Source organism: Pipistrellus kuhlii, unplaced genomic scaffold (genome assembly GCF_014108245.1).
Source record: "Pipistrellus kuhlii isolate mPipKuh1 unplaced genomic scaffold, mPipKuh1.p scaffold_m20_p_13, whole genome shotgun sequence".
NCBI lineage: Eukaryota > Metazoa > Chordata > Mammalia > Chiroptera > Vespertilionidae > Pipistrellus > Pipistrellus kuhlii.
Genome location: NW_023425438.1, coordinates 35,214,901 through 35,239,932, shown reverse-complemented (window position 1 = coordinate 35,239,932; position 25,032 = coordinate 35,214,901). Strand labels below are relative to the sequence as shown.

General features: G+C 45.3%; 1 protein-coding gene across 1 annotated transcript in view; it reads right to left on the bottom strand.

The window, feature by feature from the left end:
* Window positions 1-25,032, bottom strand: part of ANTXR1 (ANTXR cell adhesion molecule 1) — a 206,561-nt gene that overhangs the window by 44,899 nt on the left and 136,630 nt on the right. Inside the window, exons 14-17 of the mRNA XM_036435582.2 lie at window positions 17,631-17,672; window positions 11,656-11,751; window positions 9,956-10,123; window positions 1,393-1,473 (exon numbers count right to left, since the gene is read on the bottom strand). Coding sequence (XP_036291475.1) covers window positions 1,393-1,473; window positions 9,956-10,123; window positions 11,656-11,751; window positions 17,631-17,672 — 387 coding nt within the window. The remainder of the gene's footprint in view (window positions 1-1,392; window positions 1,474-9,955; window positions 10,124-11,655; window positions 11,752-17,630; window positions 17,673-25,032) is intronic.

Genomic DNA, 25,032 nt, shown 5'->3' with positions numbered 1-25,032 from the left:
CCAGGCCTTGCAATGTGGCCCGCACTGCGCTGTCATCACTGCACTCCGCTGCGTTTCCATCACAATGACAGTTTATGACTGTTCAGTAAACCATTCGGCCCGCGATTTAGGCTGGATTTTAGATTTTGGCCCCTTCTCTGATTGAGTTCGACACCCCTACTTTAGAGTCTAAAGTTTAGACCGTATCCCCTCAGCCACACACCATCCATTGTCACCAGGTGCGAAGGAGAGGAACCTGCCTAACAGGTTCTGCTCTCATGTTTTATTGGTTGTGTCATGCTGAAGGGTGGACATGGCAAATATATGGGTATGTTTGATACACATTGGTTGCAATTTGGCTTGAATTTTTGCATCAGCCTTCCATGGATTGTAGAAAAACATAAAGTACATAATCATGTTAAATGACTATGTGTTCAGTATTGGCCAAATGCTTTACAAATACTACCTTCTCCAACCAATCACACTATGAAGTAGTTATCATCATCTATGTTGTAAAGATGAAGTTCAGAGAGGTTAAGTGATTTGCCTGGAGTTAACTTCCAGCCAGAAAGGAAGAGGGATTCAAGCCCAGCTCCACCTGATTTGAAGGGAGCGCTGAGTCAGACACTTCATTGTGCTTTTGGGTGAATGTGCCTGGTTCCTTGAGAAGAAATAGGAGATGCAGGCTGCTGATAGTTGAGGAAGTATTTGGTCCCAAGCTTTTGCTATGTTAAACTTATGAGGAGAGACCGTCTCTAACAAGAGAACATGAAAACCATGTGTTTTCTGCAGAACTGAGGTTGTTTCCAGTGCTGCTACGATCTGAACAGGGCAAGTGGTTCAGCTCCTCCGTTCCCTCCTTTATCAAACGAAGACTCAGGTTTCTGCTGACTCCTCGCTTTCTAACTCCTTTTCATTGGAGATGCTCTAAGCTTGGTCTAGACAATTTTGGGACAAATCCTTACCAGGACAGAAATACTCCTATGATTCTGGACCATTTGGGCCCAACACCTGCTGCTGGAAGATGGGGGGGACTCTTCTGTGGGCCCTGATCCCTTGCCCCATCTTGTGGCTCTGGCGTCCTGTTTGTCGCCCCCGCCCAGGGTGGTGAGGAGCAGCAGGCCTCTCTCCCGCGATGGTCCAACGTCAGAACCAGCCCCCCTTTATTCACTTACCGTACCTATAACTTAAGTTCTGGTTGTAGGAAGCTAAATCCAACCTAGTTCTGACAAAATCCTTTTCAGAAAAGCAAGTCAAGGCAATGTCTTGTAAAACCCATTATTTGGTAAACTAGTATCTGATTTGTCACCGCATGAGATAACAGCTGGATTTGTTTACCTGGAGTTATTCTAGCTCTACAAACACAGAGGAAGTCAGACAATGACTGTGTGTGACACCATTTCTGAGTCCTACCGTGTCTCCTGGCTGTGGACGCATCACGGACACGCGGTCATATCCTTTCCTTAGCAGGACCCACAAGGCATCGAGTTTTCCCTGAAAAAAAAAAAAAAAGCACCAAGATTACATATGAAAGTAGACCAGTGGCCAGCACAGAACTGTGGAGTATCCATGCTCTTTCATTCTTGTGAAAACACAGCATCAGCAATGTGGTTGTGACAGAGTAAGGGACTCTTTAGCCCCTGAATTCAGAAGCAAAGGAGAAGAGACACCTACAGAGGACCCTGATGCTCATGCAGGATGCACCTGAGATTTCAGTGCAGCCCCAAGTTTACAAACACAGAGAAGCTCATTCAGGCTGCTGGCTTTTGCCTTTTCACATTCCTGGGCATATCTTAACACAAGTCTATCTTTTCAGCTTTCATTAGAGTTTTTCCCCCCTCCCTTAGTACCCAGAGTTCATAAATGAAAACAGTGGTGATAGATATAGGAAAATTACTAAGCAGAAGTATCCAGGAGCAAGACCGATGAAAGGCCCTTGGGTGCAGATACCTGGCTGTCCCCTAGCCCCACTCGGCAGGAACAACTCGTTCAGGAATTCATGGCTCAAGGGACATATTACCAAAAATCACAGATGACCACAAATCACAACCTCTTTGTAGCTGTGTGTAATTGGTTGAATCTGAGAAGAGAGTCTCCCCAGTATATGATAAAGGCAGTCTCATGCCTCTGGCCATTCTCGTGCCCTAGACACACTTTATGGAGGCTGGTTTCTGCCATTGCAAATAGCAAACAAACAAAAAGACATTTATTTAGCTTTGTTCTTAGTATTACCCCTGGTTGGTGACTCCATTAACAGGCAGCAGTTCCCTTTACTTTGCCTCATTTTTGTCACTGCCCTTGTGGTAGGCGAAAAAATCCCCTCCTTCCACCTTTACCGATGGCATCCTATTATCTGGAACCTGTGAACAAGTTGCCTTCCATGGCAAAAAGAACTTTGTAGATGTGGTTAAGCTAAAGATCTTGAGGTGGGGAGATTACTCTGAGTTAGATGAGTGGCCTCCATCTAACCACATGGGTCCTTAAAAGAGGGGGAGGAGTGTCAGAGTCAGAGAAGGAGATGTGCCCCTTGAGGCACAGTCAGAGTGCTCCAAGTGACAAGACTCAATCCACAGTTGCTGGCTTAGAATTAGACAGACATGGGATCCCATCCCACCTCTGCAGTGAACAAGCCGTGTGCCTTTGGGCAGGTTTGTTGGGAGGGGGCTATGTGAGTGGATCTGCCTCTAGAATCTGGAAAAGACAAGGAGACAAATTTTTCATCTAAAGCTTAAAAAAAAAAAAAAAAATGCAGCCCTGGCCTCACCTTGATTTTAGCTCTACAAGACCCATTTTAGGTTTCTGACCTCCAGAACTGTAAGATAATAAATTTGTGTGGTGTTAAGTCACCAAGTTTATGGTGATTTGTTACAGCAGCAATGGGAAACGCTACAGCCCTTATCACTCCCTGACATAGTCTATGTTCATTTGCTTATCATCTGTCTTTGCTAACTGGAATGCCAGCTCCATGAAAACAGAGGTGTCACTGGTTTTGTGAACTGCTGTGTGCCTAGCCCTGAGGACAGCATCTAATGCTCAATAAATATTTGTTGGGTGAATGAATGTATTCAGTGCTATTCCGTGCTGAGCTAACTGCTTTTACATGTGTCCTCTCATTTCATTCTCCCAGCAGCCCCAAAGGTTTATGGAGAGGAACTAGATGATCAGAGAGATCAATTAACCTGCCCAAAGGCACAGCTTATTCACTGGAGATTGGACCCCATGTCTGTCTAATTCTAAAGCCCATATACTTTCTACTATACTGATGGCAGCTTCTTCCTCAGACAATTCTGGCAGAGGCACCTGAATTTAGATCCTTTAGAACAGAGTTTCTAAACTGTAGGCCGCAACTCTTTAAGTGCTTATGAAACAATTTTGTATGTTAGAACAGAATTTTTAAGAAATAAAAATTCTGATAGAAAATATTACATAATTAGATAGAAAATATTAGATAGAAAATATTACAGTTAATTGCACATGTTGAGGATAAGTATTATTTTGTGAAAAGTATGTTTCAGATACATGTGTGTGGGTGTGGGTATGAGTGTACATGTGAGCACCAATGTACACGCAGAGGCAAATACTGTGCCAACATGTTATTTCTCACGTGGGTCTCGGTCAGACATGCTGGAGAACAGGGTCTGGGAGAGTCTCTGAAGGACAGTGCTGGGAAGGCTGGGGATGTCGAGAGAGTTCATGTTCTGTGACACAGAGCTTTCACAGTGGCAATGCTAACTTGAGAATATCACGTCGAAGACTTCATGTTCTGAAATGAGTTTCTGGTGGGTTATACTCAGACACCAAAAGTATGCTCTTGAACCTTTATCAACTGTCGGTCAAGTTCTTGTGGGCTAACTTTGCCTCGCTAAGTGCAGTGTTTCTCATCTCTTTTGGCAACGTATTTACGAAAGCCTCTGAAAATATTTTGAAATGACTTTAGAATGCTGTGTTCAGCAGGGTTTTCTGCATCCAACCCGTCTCAATCACCAGTTGCATGTTTTCTTTTAGGGTTCTTTGGGATAAGCATTTGTAGTTCAGCATATAACCAGGTGGATTTTCTGGAAGAATGCCTCTTTTTCGTTCCTTTTTTTTTTTTTTGGTGACTAACAGTATTAGGTTTTGTAAATCAGCCCACCCACAGCGCTCTGGGTGCTAGTCACTCAACTTCTTGACGGATGAGGGGCAATGAGGTAAGGCCGAAAGAAAATGTGGCTGTTGAAGCATATTAATTAACCCAGCAGACATTTAAAGCTACATGCAGAGCCAGAGAGCAGAAGCCACCTAAATGTATGACATCAGGAAAACGGGTCGTAAATTATGTTTTTCTTTGTGTCAACAGATCATAGTGTAATATTTAAGCACAAAATGACGGAATTCAAACGGCCTGAGTTTGTACTCTGGGACTATCCCTCACTAGCTCTGCGGCCTCGGACAAGTTGTTTCACCTCCCTAATGCTTACTGTTCTCATCTTTAAAATGACGGTAATAATACTGTCTGTCCCATAGACGTGGTATGAGGCATGCAATTAGGCACTTGTCTCATAGACAGTATTCATTAAATGTTATCCATGATCATGGCAACGCCATTACGATGACCATTTGGGAGCCTCTGTAGAAAGACAGAAAAGAATGTAATGCAGAGTGTAAGGATCCAATAGTTTGGATCCTCTTTTCCGTGCTTTTTCAACCCCTTTCCCCCTTTCCCGCAAGCCACACTTCTTCAGCATGACAATGCTGGGCTTCTCTGGCAGTGCTCAGTGGCCCCAACACTCCACCGAAGCTGCTCTTGCTAAGGCCACCCATGGCAGCCCGAGGGTCAAATGTCTTGGCCACCTTTGTGCCTCTTTTACTCCATTCTTCTGAGAGATCTGACATGTGGGCCTTTCCCTTTGCACACTGGTCCTGGGCTCTTGTGCCATTAGCCTCTGCCTGCCTCTCTCTCTCTCTCTCTCTCTCTCTCTCTCTCTCTCTCTCTCTCTCTCTCTCTCTCTCTCAGTTCTTTTCAGCCTCTTTTGCTCCTCCCCTCTGCCTATACTCTGGTGTTCCCCTAGGTCTTCTTCTAGTCTCACCCTTAGGCTGAGGCTCACTCTGACTACTCTCAGCTGGTCTCATGGGTCAAACTTTCCCCTTTTTTGCCGCTGCCTCACAAATCCCATCTTCAGCTTTGTCTACTCTTCAGCTCTGGATCTGGTATCCAATGACTTACCAACTCTCAGTTCTAAACTAGACATAGCACAGGTATTGAAAACCAAACACCACACATTGAATTTTCTTTCTCCTGACGTGCTCCTCCTTTTGTAAACCCTGCCTTGGTTCATGGCACCACCCACCATCCATCCAGGTGGGCAAGCCGAACCCACCTCCTTGCTGCTGCCCTACCTCTTCACGCCCAAATCCCACCACACGGTGGGGATGTTCTCTCTGTAACGGCTTCCCAGCTGCCTCCTCATGGCCACTCCTGACCCACCATATCCAGGGTGCTGCTGCCTTGGCCCAGGCTCTTACCTCGTCACTCACTCTGATACCAGTTTCCTGACTAATCTTTTACTTGTAAGGCTCCCTGTCTTCTCTCCTACTTGAGTAATAGCAGCTTTCATTGCTAGTTTAAATGAATGCCTTGCAGTTAATACAATAAAGTAGGAAACATCTTACTAAAGGTATGAAATTGGGCAAGTTACCAAACCACTCTCTGTGCCTTGGTCTTCCCATTTGTACAACGGGAGTTGTATTCATTTTTATTTTGAAGGGCTGCTATGAGAAATAAAGGAATGAGTGCATGGAAGTCTCTGGATCTGGGCCTGACTTATGGTACAGGCTTCCTCCAGGCGAGTGCTTTCACCCAGGGCAGTTGCTGTTGCTGGAATCCCCTGATCCAGGAGAGACTAGCTAGCCCTAGTTATATCCTCAGTATGCCGAAGTCTGACTGTCCCACACATGACCCTAAAATCTCCGTTCTTTGGCATCGAAAACAATCTTGTTAATCAACACCTCTTTCTATGCCTATATCAGGTAGCTTTTTATGCAAGAGCTGAAGGGAGCTTTAGAATAAGTATTATTACCAAGAAGAGAATAAAGAATAACTCTATAAAGTCAAAGAGAAATGCCTCGCAAAGGCTCATGGAGCCTTGATTTCTGAATGTAGGCAGAAGCCTGTCGTTTAAGACGGTAGCTAGTGTGCTTATTAAAAGCATCCCCTTGGGGCCAGAAGAGCCTCAGGGGGTTCTTTCAACCAGTCCCCGGGCCTCATCCAAGCCTGGGGAGGACCCTTCGGGTTGACCCCGCCACTTAATCTAGCTTTGAGCGTCCACCATGCACAAGACACATTCAAGATGCTGGTCCCCACTCCCCAGGAGAAATGCCCAGCTGCTTCTGTGAGCTAAGAGATTTTCCCAACCCCCTGGGGGCCCTTGGCCAGACTGTATTAGCTGACGTCTAAAAATAGCTTTCTTCCATTTGAGGCACATTGACTATAAAGCGAGACATTTACCATTCCAGGCTCCCAACGCATCTCAGCCTTGGACAAAAACTTCTGATCCGCAAAGTGAGACAAAGCAGAGGTCCTACGTCAACTCGAGCTTTGTTTCTTCCAAAACCGTAAGATTGCGCCGGGCAGGATTATGCCCCCGTCTACTCAAAGCACGTGGTGCATGGCATGTGTGGCTAGGTTTTTCTTTCCTTTTTATTTATTTATCTGTTTTGGCGAGCAGCAGCTGTGTCTTCTTTGCTGGCTTGTCTGCCTTAGCGGAAGTTAGTCAGAGGCTGAGAATTTTGAGAGTGGTTGGACTTATAGGGCCGTTATAGGCTAACACTGGAATTTTTGCACCTTCAAATATATGGTAAATATTGTGGCCCACGCTTCCCTTCAAATGAAATAAATTAGTGCATAAAGTTGGAAACTTTTCCTACAACCCCCTCTCCACATATACACACTCACCCCACACATGCTTATATATACACAGATGGTAATTTCTGTTTGCTCCTTCTTCTGTTGGTCTTTTGTTAAAAAAGAAAAAAAAAAGAAAAAGTTGGAACCTTTCTGAAAAGTAGCTGAAGAGGGACAATAAAAATCTGTTCAATGTCAGCCGCACATCTGACAACATTTAAAGCTCCAGGGTGTTTTGCTGAGCTACGTACAGCTTCATTCCCGACAGTTACATGACCGGAAGCTGCTTGATTACAAGGTCAAGGGGCTCAAGGCCAAGGCCAACAGGTGGGCCGAACAGAAAAGGAACAGAAGGCTGCCCCCTCCCAGGCCCTGCGAGCGGCACAGGCCGCTCTGGCTCTTGCAGGGAACAGCCAGGCTGCCTGGCCCGCCAGGGTCTGGCTTCTGTCCTCCGGCTGTCATTTCTGTCATTTCCAGGCATGTGGAGGAGCTACTGGAAAACGAGAAAAATGGTTTCTCTGAAGGCTGCAAGCCTTCCAGCGAACCTGAACATAGTCCTGGTTTTAATCTATCTGGTGGCCATATATCTGGGCATGACTTAACTTGTCTGAAATGGTCAGTCCCAATTTAATGAGAAACATGGGGCGCTGTAAATCCAGGGGGTGGAAACTGAGCAAAGGGAAACTCAGGCCAAACAGTCATGGGCCTGGAATGAGGAAAGGGTGAAGTGTGGTCAGTGTGGTCAGCGCCTTAAATTAGATGGGGGACGATGGAGAGAAGCCCACTGTGGACTCCTTGGCTTGGTGAATTCCCACTGGGTTTGCTTAGCAAATGTGCTCACCTGTTCAGATCTATTTTATAAAATGCATGAAAAAAGCGAGTCAAATGCAATGCATTAAAAGATGTCTATGATTCCGATCACTTTCGCCGGGGAGCGAGGAGTCTCCCTAGGACCCCCTGAAAGTTCTGCACTGGGTGGGGGTGTCCTCCCTGTGTACATAGGGGCGGAGGGGAATGGTTTGTCTCCATGACCTGCCTGACCCCCCCCCCCCCCCCCCTACTCCCTGTGTTTCTCTGCCTTCCTGGCTCTGTGCCTTGGAAACCTGACTCTTTCAGATGGCATCATCTGGCTTCCCTTCGCTTTGACCAATGGGAGGCCCCAGAAGGAGATGAGAGGGCAACATTAGGGAGAGGCTGGAGTATTTATCCCTTCTACTCCTTCCCTGACCCCCTGACTTCAACAGTGGCTGCATTCTTATAAGGCAGGGCTCCGCAAACATTCCCCCCACCCCATTTATCCCCTTTATATTGCTGGGGGCAGCCCTCTTCCAGCTGCCCCGAGCAATCACCACACTGTTGTCCATGTCCATGAGTTCTCTCTCTTTTTCCCTTTTTTGTTCAATGCTCCCACCTCCCCCAATTCCTCCTTCCTGTCTCCCCAACCAGAGCTATCTTCCTGCTCTCTACCCATGAGTCTGTCTCTATTTTGCTTGGTAGTTCAGAGAAAAAAAAAAACCCTTTCGTCTTCATCTCTGAGATCCTCTGCGGCTCCTTCCTGTCTGTGCACGCAGGCACGCCACTGCGCGTCCCACATTAGACAACAACTACAAGCAAACAGCTGTTAGTCAGGCAGCTACATTTCGCCCACATGTTTCGAGAGTTCAACCCACTGCCCCAGGGGTTTTATCTTAAAAAAGAATGCCGCTGCTTTAAACACGGGCAAGCCAAAATGTAAATACCTCGCAATTAGTGTGGGCATCAGCTGGCTCCGCTGGGGAAAGACAATTACCAATGAAGTGTCACTTGCTGTTTAAAACGGTTATTCCTTTGATTTCCTAAGAGATGGGATATTCTGAGCGAATAACTCAGAGAATAATGAATTGTTATTTTTACTGTCATTGGCTGTGTGTGTGTGTGTGTGTGTGTGTGTTTGCGTGTGTGAGTGTTTGTGATGAGAGCGGGCTCTTTTACTAAATCTTTCACTTGAGGCCTTGGAGTCGGTTCAGTTCTGTTTGGAGCACAGGCGTAGAGGCTAGAGACCGGAGCTGGGGCCGGGGGTGGGGGGTGGGGGGAGGGGGAGGTGTCTTGGGCCCCAGATCTGGGTAGAGCGAGGACTTGACTTACCTCAGTTTTCTGAAGGAGTTTTATGAAATGAAGGAGTGGGGACAGATTCTCTCAGAGTCTTTTAAGCTATGATTTTCTCATGCTCTGATGATTGGCACAGCACAGCTGTTAATGGGCAAGCCTGAAGGGCAAGGGTATTGAATGAATCACGTATATTCCAAGACATTTGTACCTCAGAGCAAGAGAAAATAGGCCTTCAGGAAGCATGAACTGGCTTCTGTGGTGTTTGTTGTTGTTTTTTGTTTTTAAAAAAATATATTTTATTGATTTTTTACAGAGAGGAAGGAAGAGGGATAGAGAGTTAAAAACATCAATGAGAGAGAAACATCAATCAGTTGCCTCCTGCACCCCCCCCCCCCCCCCACTGGGGATATGCCCACAACCAAGGTACATGCCCTTGACCAGAATCGAACCTGGGACCCTTCAGTCTGCAGGCCGACGCTCTATCTACTGAGCCAAACCCATTTTGGCGCCTCCTGTGATTTAAACTTCTTGGTAAGCCAGAGAGATTTTAAGATTTGGAGCTGTGGGGGGAAGAGAGATGGTGGAGAAAAAAGAGGTTTTACTCGGAACCAGAGAGAGTGAGATCTAGATTGATGGCGAACGCCATCCACCAGTGTGTGCTTACACACCAGCGGGACGAGAATGGGCTCATGTTACGGCAAGAGGACCTGCTTGCCAATGAAATGAGACGTTATACAATTTATAAAGATCCTCTGGGGTTACTATCCAAGTCCACCTTCATTCCACTATGTTGCTATGATGGTTCAAAAAGCATCGTTCTCAGCCTTGATAATGTGGAAATTGAGAAAAAGTGAGTGCCTGCACTTTTTACGTCCAAGAGTTGAGACATTTGTTCCGTTGTGATGATCTGGAATTTGGTTTGATATTTCATCATGTCAAAGAGTCTGATGCTTACTAAAAGTGCTTGGTCAGGAGTGAGGATGGATTTTTGAGTAGAAAGAGACCCACCTTGATCGGAGAGTACCACTTCGGCGGGGAGGAGGGCCGCCGCATGTTGTTGTTGAGATTTCGAGGCTCAGGGAACTCGTACTCCTGCTCTGGCATCTTGACTCTCGCATTCTTTGCCTTTTCCAACTTAGCACCTTCTTCTGTGGAGCCCTTTTCTCCCCAACGGACCTAAATTAAATAACATACAAAAGACCCAAATGACAAAATAAAATATGATGTCCCCAGGGAACGGGGATCACAAACACATATGTGATAGGTCTCACAAGTGCTCCCCCCTCCTCAATTCCTCTGGGCTTTGAGGGCCAGGGAAGAGGGAGGTGTGGGAAAGAGAAGGGTGAGGGCTGAAGGAGCAGAGAGAGCAAACCAAGTGGATGGATATTTGGGAGTGGAACTGTCCAGGCCATGGGGACAGCAGGTGCAAAGGCTTTGCAGGCGCAGGTGAGAACTTGGATTTTGTTCCAGGGAGAGAAGAAACCACTGGGGGTTTGAGCAGAGGAGCGAACTTCTTCAACTCGTGGTGGGCAAGATATGGGGTGTCCAGTTAAAAGGCTGTGCCCTCCATTTCCCCATCAAGTGCCTCACAATTTACATTCCACCAGATCCCAGGTCTGAGTTTTCATCAGTTTGCTTGGGTTTTCCATCAGTGAGTAGTCAGCATATAGATATGAGGATAGCAGTCCTCCCTTCTCCCTGGGGGATGTCTTCTAAGTGGATGCCTGAAGCTACAAATATTACCGAACCCTACGAATACTACCTACTTTGCTATACACACATACCTATGATAGAGTTTAATTTAGAAATTGGGCACAGGAAGAGATTAACAGTGATAACCAATAATAAAATACAACAATATACCATTATAAAAGTTATCTTTCTCAGGAAACCAGCATGAATTTCTTTTTCCTTCTTCACAAATCTCATAGATTGAAGATTTGTTCTCATTCTAAATCTTAGCATTCTCAGCATATGATTTTTTTCTTTCTTAGTAAGTTGAGAGTTTTCACCTTTTTACTCAAAGGTAAGATCTTATGGCTTCTCTCCGGCATGTGCAAACTGTCAGCATCACTGCTCTTGGGCTTTGGGGCTACTGTGAAGTAAAACCGGCTACCTGAACACCAGAACTACACTGCCTCGTCAGATTATCTGGTAACTAAGAGGGCTACTGACTGACTCCCTGGGGACGAGGAGCATGTAGTGTGGATACATGTGATAAAGGGGTGATTCACTAGGAGGGATGGAGTGGGACAGTTCAAGATTTCATCATGCTACTCAGAATAGCGTGTAACTTAAAACTTAAAAACTGTTCATTTCTGGAATTTTTGGACCATGGTTGACTGCAGGTAAGTGAAATTGTGGAAAGTGAAACCATAGATAAGGGGGGAAGGGACTACTATACATTAAGCTGTTCTCTTACCTGTATCTTTTTTTTTTTTTTAAATTAACCCTCACCCGAGGATATTTTTCCCATTGATTTTTAGAAAGTGGAAAGGAGGAAGGGGTGAAGGAGAGAGAGAGAGAGAGAGGGAGAGAGAGAAACATGTGAGAGAGACACATCGGTTGGTTGTCTCCTTCACCTGCCCTGACTGGGGCCAGAGATCAACCTGTAACCCAGGTAAGCACCCTTGATCAGGAATCAAACCCTGGATCCTCTCGTACACAGGCAACACTCTAATCATTTAGCAATACCGACCAGGGCTTACCTCCATCCTTTTAATGCCTCCAACACCTCGCCCACCATAATAAGAGGCATCCACCGTAGGCCACTTTTTCTTAGGCAGACCATCATCATCTTCCTCCTGCAGAGACAGTGTGGACATGAAGGAGGCAAAGCACCACGCTGTAAGTATGTGTCCACTGTGGCAACATGGACAAAAGGAGACTGTCTGGGTGAAATGATCAAATAAAAGCAGACACCTCCAATAACAAAATAACTCACAGTATTTCCTCCCATGATATAGTTTCAGAAGGCTTGCGATGTCAAACCAGGAACCTTAGGCATCTTGACCATGTGGTTAAACTTTATGCTGGAGGTGGATATGTGTGTGTGTGTGTGTGTGTGTGTGATCTATGAAACAGGCCTTCAAAAAGCCTGGGCACCCCTGGCCTAGAGCCATTTTCCAAAGGAGATACCTAAAATTTTGTCATCCAAAACTGAACACAGCGGCACCAAGAACACAAACTCCAAGAATAAAGCTGCTTTATTCACTAGGAAAGGGAAATGGCTTGATGAGTCTCCTGCGCTTTTAAGTGACAGGAGGACAACCAGGAGAGGCCATCTAATTGAGCTTTTCCATCGCCCAGAAGAGGACATCAATGGAACTGAAGTTCTAGACAGGTTTCCTGATGCCTTGTCCCAGGATCTTCCCCCCACAATTGCACAGCCAGCTGCCTTCACACTCATCTCTTCCCTCCTGGCCCAGGACTTGTTGCCACCTCTATTTCTGGGCTCTGCTGGAGAAAAGAGGCGGGGCCAGCCTCCTGCGCATGTGCAGGGACCCGTGTTTCCACAACAGGAAATGCCAACACTTAAATCAGCTCCACGTGCTCTTGATCCACCAAGCCTGCCATTTAAATCCCCTGACCTGAGCCTGCCTGCCAAACTCAAACAACAGCAGAAGACAACACAAAGGCCCAAGCTTTGACCAATGAGGGAGTTGGAATTTCCCTGCAGTTACCATGGCTCTGTTTACACATTCTAGAGTCCGGAGGGTTTTGCAATCTTCGGAGTAGAAGAGAATCTTTGATGTGTCTTTGGCCAAAAATTGGTGGATTAAAATAACAGTCCCCAGCAATTCCACTAAGAAAACCGGCAGCACCCGAGGTGACCCTCACATCTAATGAAGTACAAGAGCTCTTGGCAAGCTGTCCTCACACTGCTCTTCAAGGATGTAGCAGGGAGGGGCACCGCCAATGTATTGTAGAAATACACTGTGATGATTGAATGACAGATGGATAAGCTGACTTGCTTTGTGTGAGCAAAGCCATAGGAATCAGGGGTTGGGCAGTCGGCAGAAGACGAGCAGGAGAGTGGAAGTGAGCTACCAGATCCCACCTGAGGAGATGGCTGAGATCCTCCCAGCAGCTGGAATGACAGTGATGCTACAGAAGAGGCTGCTTAGTATTCTGTTAGGAGTTATTCATCGACTGCACTGTGTTGCAACCACATACTTTTAATCCTTCAGCAAAAGTCCCTATGCAGATGGCCTTGTGCCAGCAGTGCTTTTGGGGGAGTGTGGGACTCGAGTTTGTTTGATGGTGTCCAGCAAATGAAGAAGGGAGTTATCAGAGGAGAAGCAAGAACTAGGAGTTAGAGGTGCCTGGAGAAGCCACAGAGCTTGGGGAGGAGTGCTGGTTTCCCCATCAGGGGAAGTTACTTTTAAATCTTAAAGGATGTGGCGGCCCCAGATGTCCAGTTGGCTGATGTTTGGGTCACATTTCTCAGATGGGAGAGGACCATCTGACCTGCTTGTCCTCAGGTAGACCTGGGCGTGTCCTCGGTCACAGTCCTGCTCTAGAAAGAAATAGCTGTAGACTCCGAGGTCAGATGCTCTCATTGGGTTAGCCCCAAACTGGCTTAGTCCCATGCTGCCCTCAGACACTGAACTTTTTTTGTCTTTCCAATCATGTCAGGCTTTTGTACCTCTCCATGTCCTGGACAACACCAGTCTTGATGTGAACAGCTCCCCCTGGAGTTGTGCATATATATAGATGGTGGCCCTCTTAGACTCAAGCTACAAGTTCTTTAACACTCCTGCTTCTCTGATATCCAGATGGCCAGCTTGAACCAAATAGGCTCTCAAACCAAGAATGTGATAGAGGGAACTATCTATGGAAAGGAGAATGTAACTGAAACAGAATCGAGCCCAAGGAAATAGTTTTAAATCAGCCTCTGAATCCATTTAACATTTTGATGAACCATAACCCACCTTAAATCCTTGTGATAAGCCCTGATAGTTCCAAATAAGAACATTCTATTTGTCCATTCCATCTTTCACCCACTTGGCCACTGTGGCTGAGTCCTCTGAGCCAGTGCAGTGTGATATTTCGAGAAAAATAAGGAGGATATTGCTGTCAACACGATTGTTCACATTTATAGAGGAGTAAGTTTGGTGAGGGTGATGACATGAAGTATGGAAAGGGCAAAGGCCACAGGAACTCCAGGCCCAGGAGGCTCTGAAGGGCTGAACCTAAAGTAGAACTGGCTGCTTGTGTCATCTGACGCCTTTGGGGATAAGCCAAAGAAGTCATCCTCAATGTCAGCCTTAGATATTAATTCCTAGGAGTGAATTGAAAAACCCAGCAAGCCCTTTGTTTGTAAATATAAAAATTCCAAATGACCTAAGATGTCCTTGCTTTGAGCTGTAGAACATGTCATGGCACCAACACACCATGTCATCCCATACACACCATGACTAAGGATGATGCAACGGTTTTCTTGCATTCTTCAATAAAGAATAGTGTATTCATTTTATTTTATTTTATTTTTTTAGAAGTAATGTGTCTTTTTTTAAACTACTGAAATATTGAATACTGAATTCTAGGCCTGTTCTAGTACCCCTGTTTGGCATGTACACATGTATGTGCATGTGTGAGTGTGTATCAGTGTGCAGTTGATGTCCACTGGCGGTAGATTGGCCCTTCACCCCTCCAAAGGGGGAGGCTACTTTGGCTGTCTGTGTAGACATAGCAGTGAGAGACCCCAGGACAGCTGGTTGGTCCTAGAAAACTTGTATAATTTTTCCATCACTCAGCTATTATCATACAAAAAGTTTTTGGAGAAATTGTTAGGATCAGTGAGAGTGATAATAAACCTAAAAATAAGTTCATCATTCAAAGGGAGGTGCTTATTGTTAACTGGATGCGTTCAATACACATCCCTCTCCCTCTTACACAGAGTCAGAAAGTCCATGGAACTTCTCAGAACTAAATTAGCAGCTGAAGTGCTCCATTATTGGTTTCTCCCATAAACTATCAATTATTGGGGATAACTAGAAACTCAGTGAAGAAACCTCACTCTGCTGCCAATTAGAGAAGAAATGTCCTTCTCAGTTGTTAAAATTGAGTTTCCTTGTTTTTGCTGAGATCTTGGCATTTCAGTTAATTTTCCATTGATGCCCCTTTATCCAGAAATATCACTGTTGGTTGCATGGAATCTCAAAAAGTCATGGCTTTTTTTGTTGTGCATACTGATACTCCCTATTAAAGAGGATCACCATGAAGTGCATTATAAAGTTGTGTTCATTCTTAAAGCTTAATTATTCACATAGGTGTTTGTCTCTTGGGATACAATGCTAGTAGATCTGATGAAAGTTGGAATAACAGATCCTTGACTTGCTTACATGTGGATGGCAGAGAGTGACTTCATATAGCTAGAAATTGAGTGCTAGACAACATGTTAAGCTCTCTGGAGATGAATCAAGGATTAATTAGATATAGATCTTGATCTTTAACTAGCTAATGATCTTAAACATTGACGTAGAAGGAAGAGTCAATGAAGCATCCTAGGAATGCAGAAAAGGGAGAGATGGGTTGTGATGGAAGGAATGAAAGTGTGGTTTCAGAGAGAGTAGCACATGAGCTATGCTTGAAGGGCTGGTGGGCTTTGAACACAGAGAGCTGGAGTGGAGAAGGCTGTCTGGATTTCAACTATGATTTCCAGGGCATAGTATAAAATACTCTGCGTGGGCTAAGTTATATTATCTGTTTTTGTGGGATTTCTTTATTATTATTATTTTTTTCTGCCAAAACACATTAGGTGGGAAATTGGGCTGCTTAATTTCCAGGGCCAAGGGACTCTCATGGCCAAGGTGCATGCTAAGGTAATCAGCACTGCCTGCAGCCCGTTTGCCAGCACGGAAACTCATTTAGGTCTAGCACAGCCCTCTATTATTTTTAAAATATATATATATTTTATGGATTTTTTTTTACAGAGAGAAAGAAACATCAATGAAAGAGAATCATCGATCAGCTGCCTCTTGCACACCCCCTACTGGGGATGTGCCCACAACCAACGTACATGCCCTTGACCGGAATCAAACCTGGGACCTTTCAGTCCACAGGCCCAAGTTCTATCCACTGAGCCAAACCAGTTTTGGCTAGCACAACCCTTTAAGCCTCAAGCATCCCGAGGTTGTCTTTCTGTGTCAAAAACCAGGCCTGCCTTCTTCAGGTGAGACTTCTCTAAGAATAGTAGGTGAATCTGGAAAAACTCAATTACTTCTTGCTTTCAGCTTCTCTTTCTTGGTATTTTTTTAGGTTTGAGTCCTACTTTCCCTCCAAAATGGTAGTTCATTCTACACATACTTATTAACTTGTTCTATGTGTGCAGTCCTGTGCTTAGATGTGGCAAGCCATACTCCACAGTCTTACACCTAAGTCTCCTGGCATATTTTGTCCACAGTAGCTGCCACGTCACCTTCCAAAGACAAACGTAGAGGAAAGGGCAACGACTCCTCTAATTGAAAATAACGAGGGGAGGGAACAGGGCAAACAGACCAACCTCGTCAAGAGAGTGTCTTGACCTATTTTTCTTTGGAAGAACAAGAGACAGCTGCACGCAGCAGAAGCCCTGCCAAAGTGGAACCTGAGGGAACTAACCACGGTGCTTTCTCTTGAAAGATCAGCAAAAGGCTTTTGTGGATGTAAAGAGGGTGTTATTTTTCCCCTCCCTCCTCTTTGCACGGCAATGTAATTTCCTCCCCTGATTTCTGGGCAGGAAGTTAGCATTCCAACAAGATGTGCTTTAATTGATGGCAGCTATTAAATCCCTTGGCTTACATGCATATGGTTCAGGATATAAGAGCCACATGGAATTTTAAATGTAATCATGATTCTTTCTGTATGTAGGAAACTTGACAAAGACATTGGGAGGAGGAATGCTGAGGGGGTGGTGCTCAGTTTGCACACAACAGACCTTATGGGATTAAGGACCATGAACTAGAAACCACATCATTCTAGCTTTTGGTCCCACTGGGTTTTCAGACCTGTACCCTGGTTTATAAATTGGCGAGCATTGCATCCAGGGTGGCCAGCTCTCCCGGAAGTGATCAGAGGCCCAGGAAAGCCACTGGCCGGGCACTCCTGTCCCCTCTCCCCCCATATGGTCCTCCTCACCATCAGCCTTCAATGCCTCCACTCTATTCTAACCCAGGCAAACTACTCACTGGCCAACTTATGGTGGAGTCTAAGGTATTTTTTCTTCCTTCAAATGATGAGGATTTGAGAGCACGGCATATTGCCCTCCAATATATTTTCATTACTTTTTGGCAAATCTTTAGGTAACATTGTTTTAAATTAAAGAACAGGCAGTTCCTAGAATCACAGATTTTCCCTGATCTGCACACATAAAGCATAAGGGAGAAGAGATCCCTAAAGTGTCTCTTTTAGAGGAAAAATGATTATAGTGATAAAAACGTTTCTGTTTGCATCTCAAATTTTATCTGTGCAAGTAAAACCTTCCCAAGCCTCTGCCTACGACTGCCAGTTTAGTTCATTCCTGTTCATCTTTGGCTGGGAAAGAGCCGAAGACCTCCCTGCTGCTGCTTCACATGCACTGGGAGCCTGGGCCCAACTTAGCTCTGCTCTGCAGGGGCCCGAGTCTCAGCCCAGCCCACTCAGCTCTCCACCCCGCTCCACCACCCTGCCCCTCTGGCTGCACCAGGCTCTGGCCACTCACCTCACTTTCCTCAGCAGGAGGTGGAGGCATCTCCTTGATAATCTGGAAAGAAAAAATAAAGAACAAGTCAGTGGAAATCTCCAGCCACCGGCTTTTCAAGAGACCTGCTCTCATGAGGTGTCTGGGTAGGGTGGCCATAATTGCCATTGAAACAGGCACAAGCAAGGCAGGCTTAATCAATGGCATGATGTGTTTTTGTGGGCAGAGAAGCTCAGCTAGTTAAAGTATGGTCCAGGCTGAGGGTTCCATTCATAATGGTGTTTGTTCCATTCATAAAGGAAAAAATGCTTCATAGATAACAGTTTCATCTCTTATCCTAGGTAGCTATCATGCAAATTTATTCACTCATTAATTCATCCAGTCATTCATTCATAAAATCATTTACCCATCCATCCAACCAGCTACATATTTAACAAACAAAGGTACATGACAGAAGTTAAGATGGTGCTGCAGAGAGGAGTCAGGGATGCACCCCGCGAGCTGGTGGTAGTTCTGTTAACTTTCACTGGTCCCAAATAGTGCCCATCTAGGGAGGGTGTAGGGTGTGAATGTCAGGCAGATAGATTCTCAACAGTGGACAGAAAAGAAGGAGTAGCCATGGCTTTTTTTTTTTCAGGGCCCTGAACTTAAAGGAGTACAAAGGTTTACACATCAACATTGTAAGATTGTATTTTGCAGTTGCTCTGTCATTGGGGCGGAAAAGAGACATGTGGACACTATGGGTAGGCAGCATTTGGGGGCCCCTTCCATCCAACGAGAGAATGAGTGACACATGGGAGAAGGACAGGGAAGAAGGACAGCTGGGTGGCAGTAAGTGGCCTCTCCTTACTTGTGTCCCCCACTTGCACACCCCCTTCACAAAAGGAAAGCCCTTGAAGTTAGAGTCTTTTACAAGGCACTTTGGTTATTATAACTGTGACTCTACCATGCCTTTGGTAGCTTCCTCTTCTCATTTCAAGCTTATTAATGAAATGTTGGGCCAGCTACATATAAGATAGTCCTTTTCCTTAAGGAATTCAAGTAAATACAAAGTTCATTATACACTGTGGTGGCCAGATTATTATGATCTCTGAGCACATAATAATCTGGCTACTCAGTGTATATCCTATATAATAAAAGGCTAATATGCAAATTGTCCCCTCAACCAGAAATTTGACCAGCAGGCAGGCCAACCACCCATGTCCCCTCCCCATGGCCAGGCTGGCCAGACCCCACCCATGCATGAATTCATGCAGCAGACCAAGTGTCCTGATTATTATGTGTTCAGAGATCATAATAATATGGCAACTCAGTGTATATCTTTTGATGTTTTAGTGCCAGGACTGGTGTGGACCAGTTGTGAATGGGTGCTTGGGCACTGCCCACTGGACCAGTTCCTTGATCTAGTTGGAAAGCTCTCCTAGCTGCAGAGCAGACTGCATTCTAGGCATCAAGCTCTTGCCTACTAAGCACACATCTCCTCTGACTTAATGAGTATTCTGGGCTCTGATTCTCACTGTTATCATCTGGGCTACCACTATCTGTCATGTCATCTCTGTATGCTGAGACAGGCTTGAGGCTCTATTAACACTGGCCTGGGGACTGAGACTCCACTCATGTAAAAGGACAGCATTCAATTAATTAAGGACAACAGAGGTTAAGCCCTCCAGGGGTTCCAAGCTATCATTTCATCTGCCTCCACTTCCTGGCCATTGTGGGAAGCCTGTTGAAGGTCTCTGGAAAGCATGAAGCCATGATTTTGCTCACCCACTCAACACTGGCTCCGAATTTCTTAAAGAAAATCTCTGGGGAGGGCCATTCCTGCCCAGAGCTGATTTCCCATCATCCCAGAGGGACTGATGATTTAAAAACAGGAAATGCCTGGGAATGGGAGGGAAGGTGGGAGGCTGGGGACAGCCATCTAGAATGTGTCTCCTCTCTTTGGGCAGGGTTAGGGAGCGGAGGGAGAGGGGGCAGGGCATTTGGGAAGACAGACAGATAATGACAGGGGTGCATGGGAAGGACCGTGGATAACTGGAGGTTCGGTACAGAGCAGCTGAGCTTCTGTCTTGATGGGGCTCCCAGCTTCCTCCCTCACTGCATGGCAGCACAGTGGAGCTGTCCGAGCAACCCCAGACCTGCCCTTCTCTTACTGTGAGGATCTGACAAGTCCTTGAGCCTCCCTGAGCTCCACTGTCCTCATCCGTCAAATATTAACCTTGCAGGTATCGAGTCACTATGAGCAATCGTATTTGTAAAACACCTGGTATACACTGGGTGCTCAATCAATGGCTCAGACTGTTATTCTTCTTCTCCTTTTCCTTTCTCGTCTCTCTGTGTCTTGTCTTTATTGCATCTTTAACAAAGGCTTCACTTAACCCCTGTGTGAACTAAAAGGCTATGTATGGCCAATTCCAGATGGAGCAGCTTAGAGGCCAGGAGTGACAGTAGGCTGGTGTTCAGACAGTGGCCAGGGGCTACAGGAGGTCAGCCAACAGCAGGTTTCGCCACATATGTGTGGGCACGTGCCACCAGTGAGGAAGGGCCGCAGCAAGTGGCCCACCACCCCAACCAACCCATCTATGGGTTGCCATTCAAGCAGTGTCCCAAGGGGAAACCAAAAGACAGTGCCAAAATACTCCATTTAGTATTAATCAAAGGTGGACTAATTTATAATCCAGATTTCATGCTGACTTGCTGTACACTGGGCACTTGAGCTTCTGGAAAAATGCCACCATGTTCAGGTTAACAGGGTTTAGGCACCTCCAATCTGGTCTCATTGGTTGGGTGTCTGACTATATTCAGCGGGAATGGGGAAGAAGTCTTCCTAATTCCCTAATGTTTCAAAGCATCCCCCCTCCCTTCTTTCCCCTCTCCCCATCACCAGTCTTCCACCGGGCTCAGGGAGCAGCTCCCATAGGGGAATGTTTCAAAGTGTGATCTAGACAGGCTAAGTTGAAGTCATGATTTTTCCAAGCATTGAAACTGGATAGACTATCTGCAAATGAGCCAAACCCTCCTGCCAAGACCAGCATATGGGCCACCCAAAGAAGTGACCTAAGCACAGGGACACGTCAGCCTTCTCCACCGCCCCCCCCCCCCCCCCCTTCCAGAGGGCACGTTGCCTGGAGGAGCAGGTGGGCAGCTTTTGAATTCAGTGCTGCTGCCTTCTTGTTGTGCAGTGTCCCAGGGTTCACAGGATAACTACCCCCCCCCCCCCCAGCCCCATGCACCTCCCCTGGGAAGTCTGTGACCTCACAGAACAAGCAAGGCCCTGTTCGTGGGGTCTCAGGTAACCCGGTGTTTTGTGTTTTTTTTTGTTTTTGTTTTTGTTTTTGTGTGTGTGTGTGTGTGTGTGTGTGTGTGTGTGTGTGTTTTAATAGCACTGTCAACGGTAATTAAAAGGTTAATTGCATAATTCTTTGCTTCCAAGTAATTTGACTAGAAAGTATTTCCAACAAGAATGCAACCTAGATTCCACGGAGCACTACCAAGCTTAGGCTCGATTTGGCCCACTTCCTTCTCAGAAGGTTCTGGGAGCTTCCTCTTGCTTGGGAGTGGGCTCATAGGCTCTTTTCTCATGAGAAGGAACACATGAAAGATAGGTAAGCTTGAAAGGACCCTTAATCAAATGTTTAAAAAGAAAATTCCTCAACCAACATATCTATAAACACAACATGGTAGAAGCAAATGGCAGCGTGAATCCGGGAATATTTTTTGCATTTCTCCTCTTGAGGCACACCCCACCCCACCACGTACTTCATCTCCAGCTTATGTACTGTGGATGGGCAGAAAGTGCCCATTTGCCTCCTTGGAGTAGCTGCCCTAAAGTTACTTGGCATTAATGGGTGGACTGGCGAAGTAAATGGGGGTAAGAAAAGTGAGGCGGGATATGGAACTTCTGAATTCTAGTAATGTTTCTTTGCTACCTGGGAATTTCTTGAAACTGTCTCTGCTTATCTGGGAGATAAGCTTCTTCTCCCAGCCGAAACCGGTTTGGCTCAGTAGTAGAGCGTCGGTCTGCGGACTGAAAGGTCCCAGGTTCGATTCTGGTCAAGGGCATGTACAGTGGCTGCGGGCACATCCCCGGTAGGGGGTGTGCAGGAGGCAGCTGGTCGATGTTTCTCTCTCAGTGACGTTTCTAGCTCTCTCTCTCTCCCTTCCTCTCTGTAAAAAAATCAATAAAATATATATATTTTTTTTAAAAAGAAAAAAGCAAAAGCAAAAAAAAAAAAGCTTCTTCTCCCCACTGTTAGCCCTGATTTTAGCCATCTTTGTTTAGGTTAGGGGTGTCGAACTCAATCAGAGAAGGGGCCAAAATCTAAAATCCAGCCTAAATCGCGGGCCGAATGGTTTACTGAACAGTCATAAACTGTCATTGTGATGGAAACGCAGCGGAGTGCAGTGATGACAGCGCGATGCGGGCCACATTGCAAGGCCTGGCGGGACGGATTTGGCCCGCGGGCCTTGTGTTTGACACATGTGGTAGACATGAGATGGGGTCAGATTTGACAATGAATGTTCTATGGGTTAAGGAAAGAGATCCAGAAAAGACCAGGTAGAATCTTATTAAATTGAAATCTTACTGGCAAATGTAAGTCAGAACAAAATCACGTTTTTAAGTACGCCTCTTAGTTTGGCTGCTGGAAATAGTCATGTGGGAAGATGTGGAGATATCGTTAGGTTGGAATAAATACAGCAGGAAGATCACACATGCCCAGGTCCTGCCTGACACCTCGGAACTTATTCTAGCTTTATGAGTCAAGTTCAACCATTTAGGTCTCCATAAAGCTCTTTCTTAAAATTTATTTTATAAAACGTGAAGGTGAAATTAAGCACATGGTGAGTTTATTACGCTTGTTTCTTTTTCTCCAGAAGTATCCAAGCTCAGCTCCTGGATTGTATGATTTGATTCTGGTCACCTGATTCATTCTTGCTATCACTTTGCTGCTACAGTCCTGGGCAATGGAATAGAGAACACAGTCTACCCTCTTCGTCCTCTCAGGCAATAGCCACCCTGGCTCACTAGACGTTGCATTTAAAGTCACGAATTTTACCATGAGATGAACTACCAATAAAAATTTTAGTTAACACTTTAGGAACAGCTTTTTTGTCCAGTGCAACTGATTTTTCTAGAATATTCGCTTATTTCAATTAGCTAATTTCAATTAGCCTGAAAACTTGACTACTATTTTACTGTCACGAGTGAGGGCAACATGCTGGCTGCATCAGAAGCACGCACCGTGGGTTAAAGAAAAGGCTAAACTGCTGACAACAGCAGAACAATACTTTCCTGGCACTTGGTCTTATTTGGAACCCCACAAATAACTTTTTTTTTTTTGTTATGAAAAGAGAAACTTGGCAAAACAACAAAGGTTGGGTTTCTATTTTAAGCCGGTGCAGAGGAATAACAAGACTATGAGTCACCGCCGTCCACCTCTGTTGTGACACTCCGATCTAAGAATGTCCTTCCTTCCGTCCTGTCTCTGTAACGCAAAGCCACAGGGCTACATCACACTCATCCATCAGGAGAGTTCGTGTGTTTATTTTTTTAAAAATCAAGGAAAAGGGCTACATTCACTGCAGCATTATTTTAATTAAAAATATAAGGTGCTTCAAATGGTGAGATCTTTTTAGTTTATTTTTAATTTTTAAAAGGGTATTGTTTTATAAGATTGCACAGTTTTGAATGATCTGCTCTGAACCTTCCCCCCCTCCACTAGTCCAGTTATTTTAATTGGGCTGAAATTCCATATCCAGTGATATTTTTAGGAACAGCCTTCATTTTATAGGAAAAGTGATGGTATCTAAAGAAGTTTTGGTGCATCTGCTACTTAACAACTATTGTTAACTCTGGAGACAGAAAGGAGAGACCATTGGCTGGGCCTGAGTACCTCATCTGATTTCTGGTCTTTTGTGCGTTCCATGTTTAGTAAAAGCCCAAGGAGCTTGAGTAATCATATCCCTTGGGCTTTTGGTAATTTTGGATTATGAGCTCATGTGTAGTTTGCACTTACCTATGGGGATCCTATGAGGACTGGGTTTTGGGATCAACCTGCCAGAGAGGTCTCAAGTTTCCTTCTGCAGATTCCTAAACACTTCCACACTGGGAACTTCTCAGCTTGTAATTTACAGGACTCCAAGTAGTACATACATATTTGAACTTTAAAACTGAGAGGTTATGGTTCTGAATTCTTAGACACACACACACACACACACACACACACACACACACACACACACCCCAAATGCATAGCCCATTCTTTCACTTAAGGTCCCAATTTTAGGCAGAAGACTCACTTCCAGCTCCCAAATTCTTGTGGGCCTATCTATGTAAGGCTATTAGACCAAACGTCTGGGTAATTAAGATCAGAATAGCTCTCCTAGGACCGCTATTGCTTTAAGGCCAGCTAACCACCATATTTCCAGATCTGCCTTTATTTTAGCCCTGGAAATGTCCCCTATTTTCTTGTGAGCCTGGCCATGCATTTAAAACAATGTTTGGTTAAGCAGTCCACTCTATCTCCAATTAAGTGTAATTGATTTTTCACAAATGGTTACCTCTTGCATGCTCAGAGAGGCAGCTCAAATAAGTGTATTTAGATGGCTAAAGGTATTTGGAGCCTTTGATTAAAGCACTGCATATCCTGGGACTTCTAAGCTCACCTCTAACACGACCTCCTCTGCTGCCTTCCGGGCCTCACAGGTCCTGTGGGAGGAGGAGCCCCCAGAACAGAACTGTGTGCAGAAGGAAGGCCAATCGAAATCCAAAAGGCCATCTGAAGAAGGATTTCCTGTCTCAGACAGAAGGAGATGCTTGCTCTCACGCTTTTACATTCTAGACTTCCATTCTGATTCCTAGTCCTTAGAATAAATATACTTCTAATTAAAATCAAGAAACCAAGGAAAAATAGGCGACTGGATGTGGAAAGTGCCTATGAAGTATGAGATGCTAGCTAATGTCAGACAAATGACTCTTACTACTATAGAAACCGTATAAATGTAATAGAAACCTCTCAGCTGATTTAGAGTGGGGTAATGCTGGCCACGGGCTGCCTGAATGCAGTGGTGTTACACTATAGAACACATGTGTCAAATACAAGGCCCGCGGGCCAAATCCGTCCCGCCAGGCCTTGCAATGTGGCCCGCACCGCGCTGTCATCACTGCACTCTGCTGCGTTTCCATCACAATGACAGTTTATGACTGTTCAGTAAACCATTCGGCCCGCGATTTAGGCTGGATTTTAGATTTTGGCCTCCTCTCTGATTGAGTTCGACACCCCTACTATAGAAGTTTATCAAAGGCTAATGCCAAGTATTGATCTAGAACACAGTACAAGAAATTTTCAAAGAAATAAGCTCACTTTTTTTTTTTTTTTTTTTTACATTTGGAATTCAAACTTTAAATATTTTTTTGGCCTCT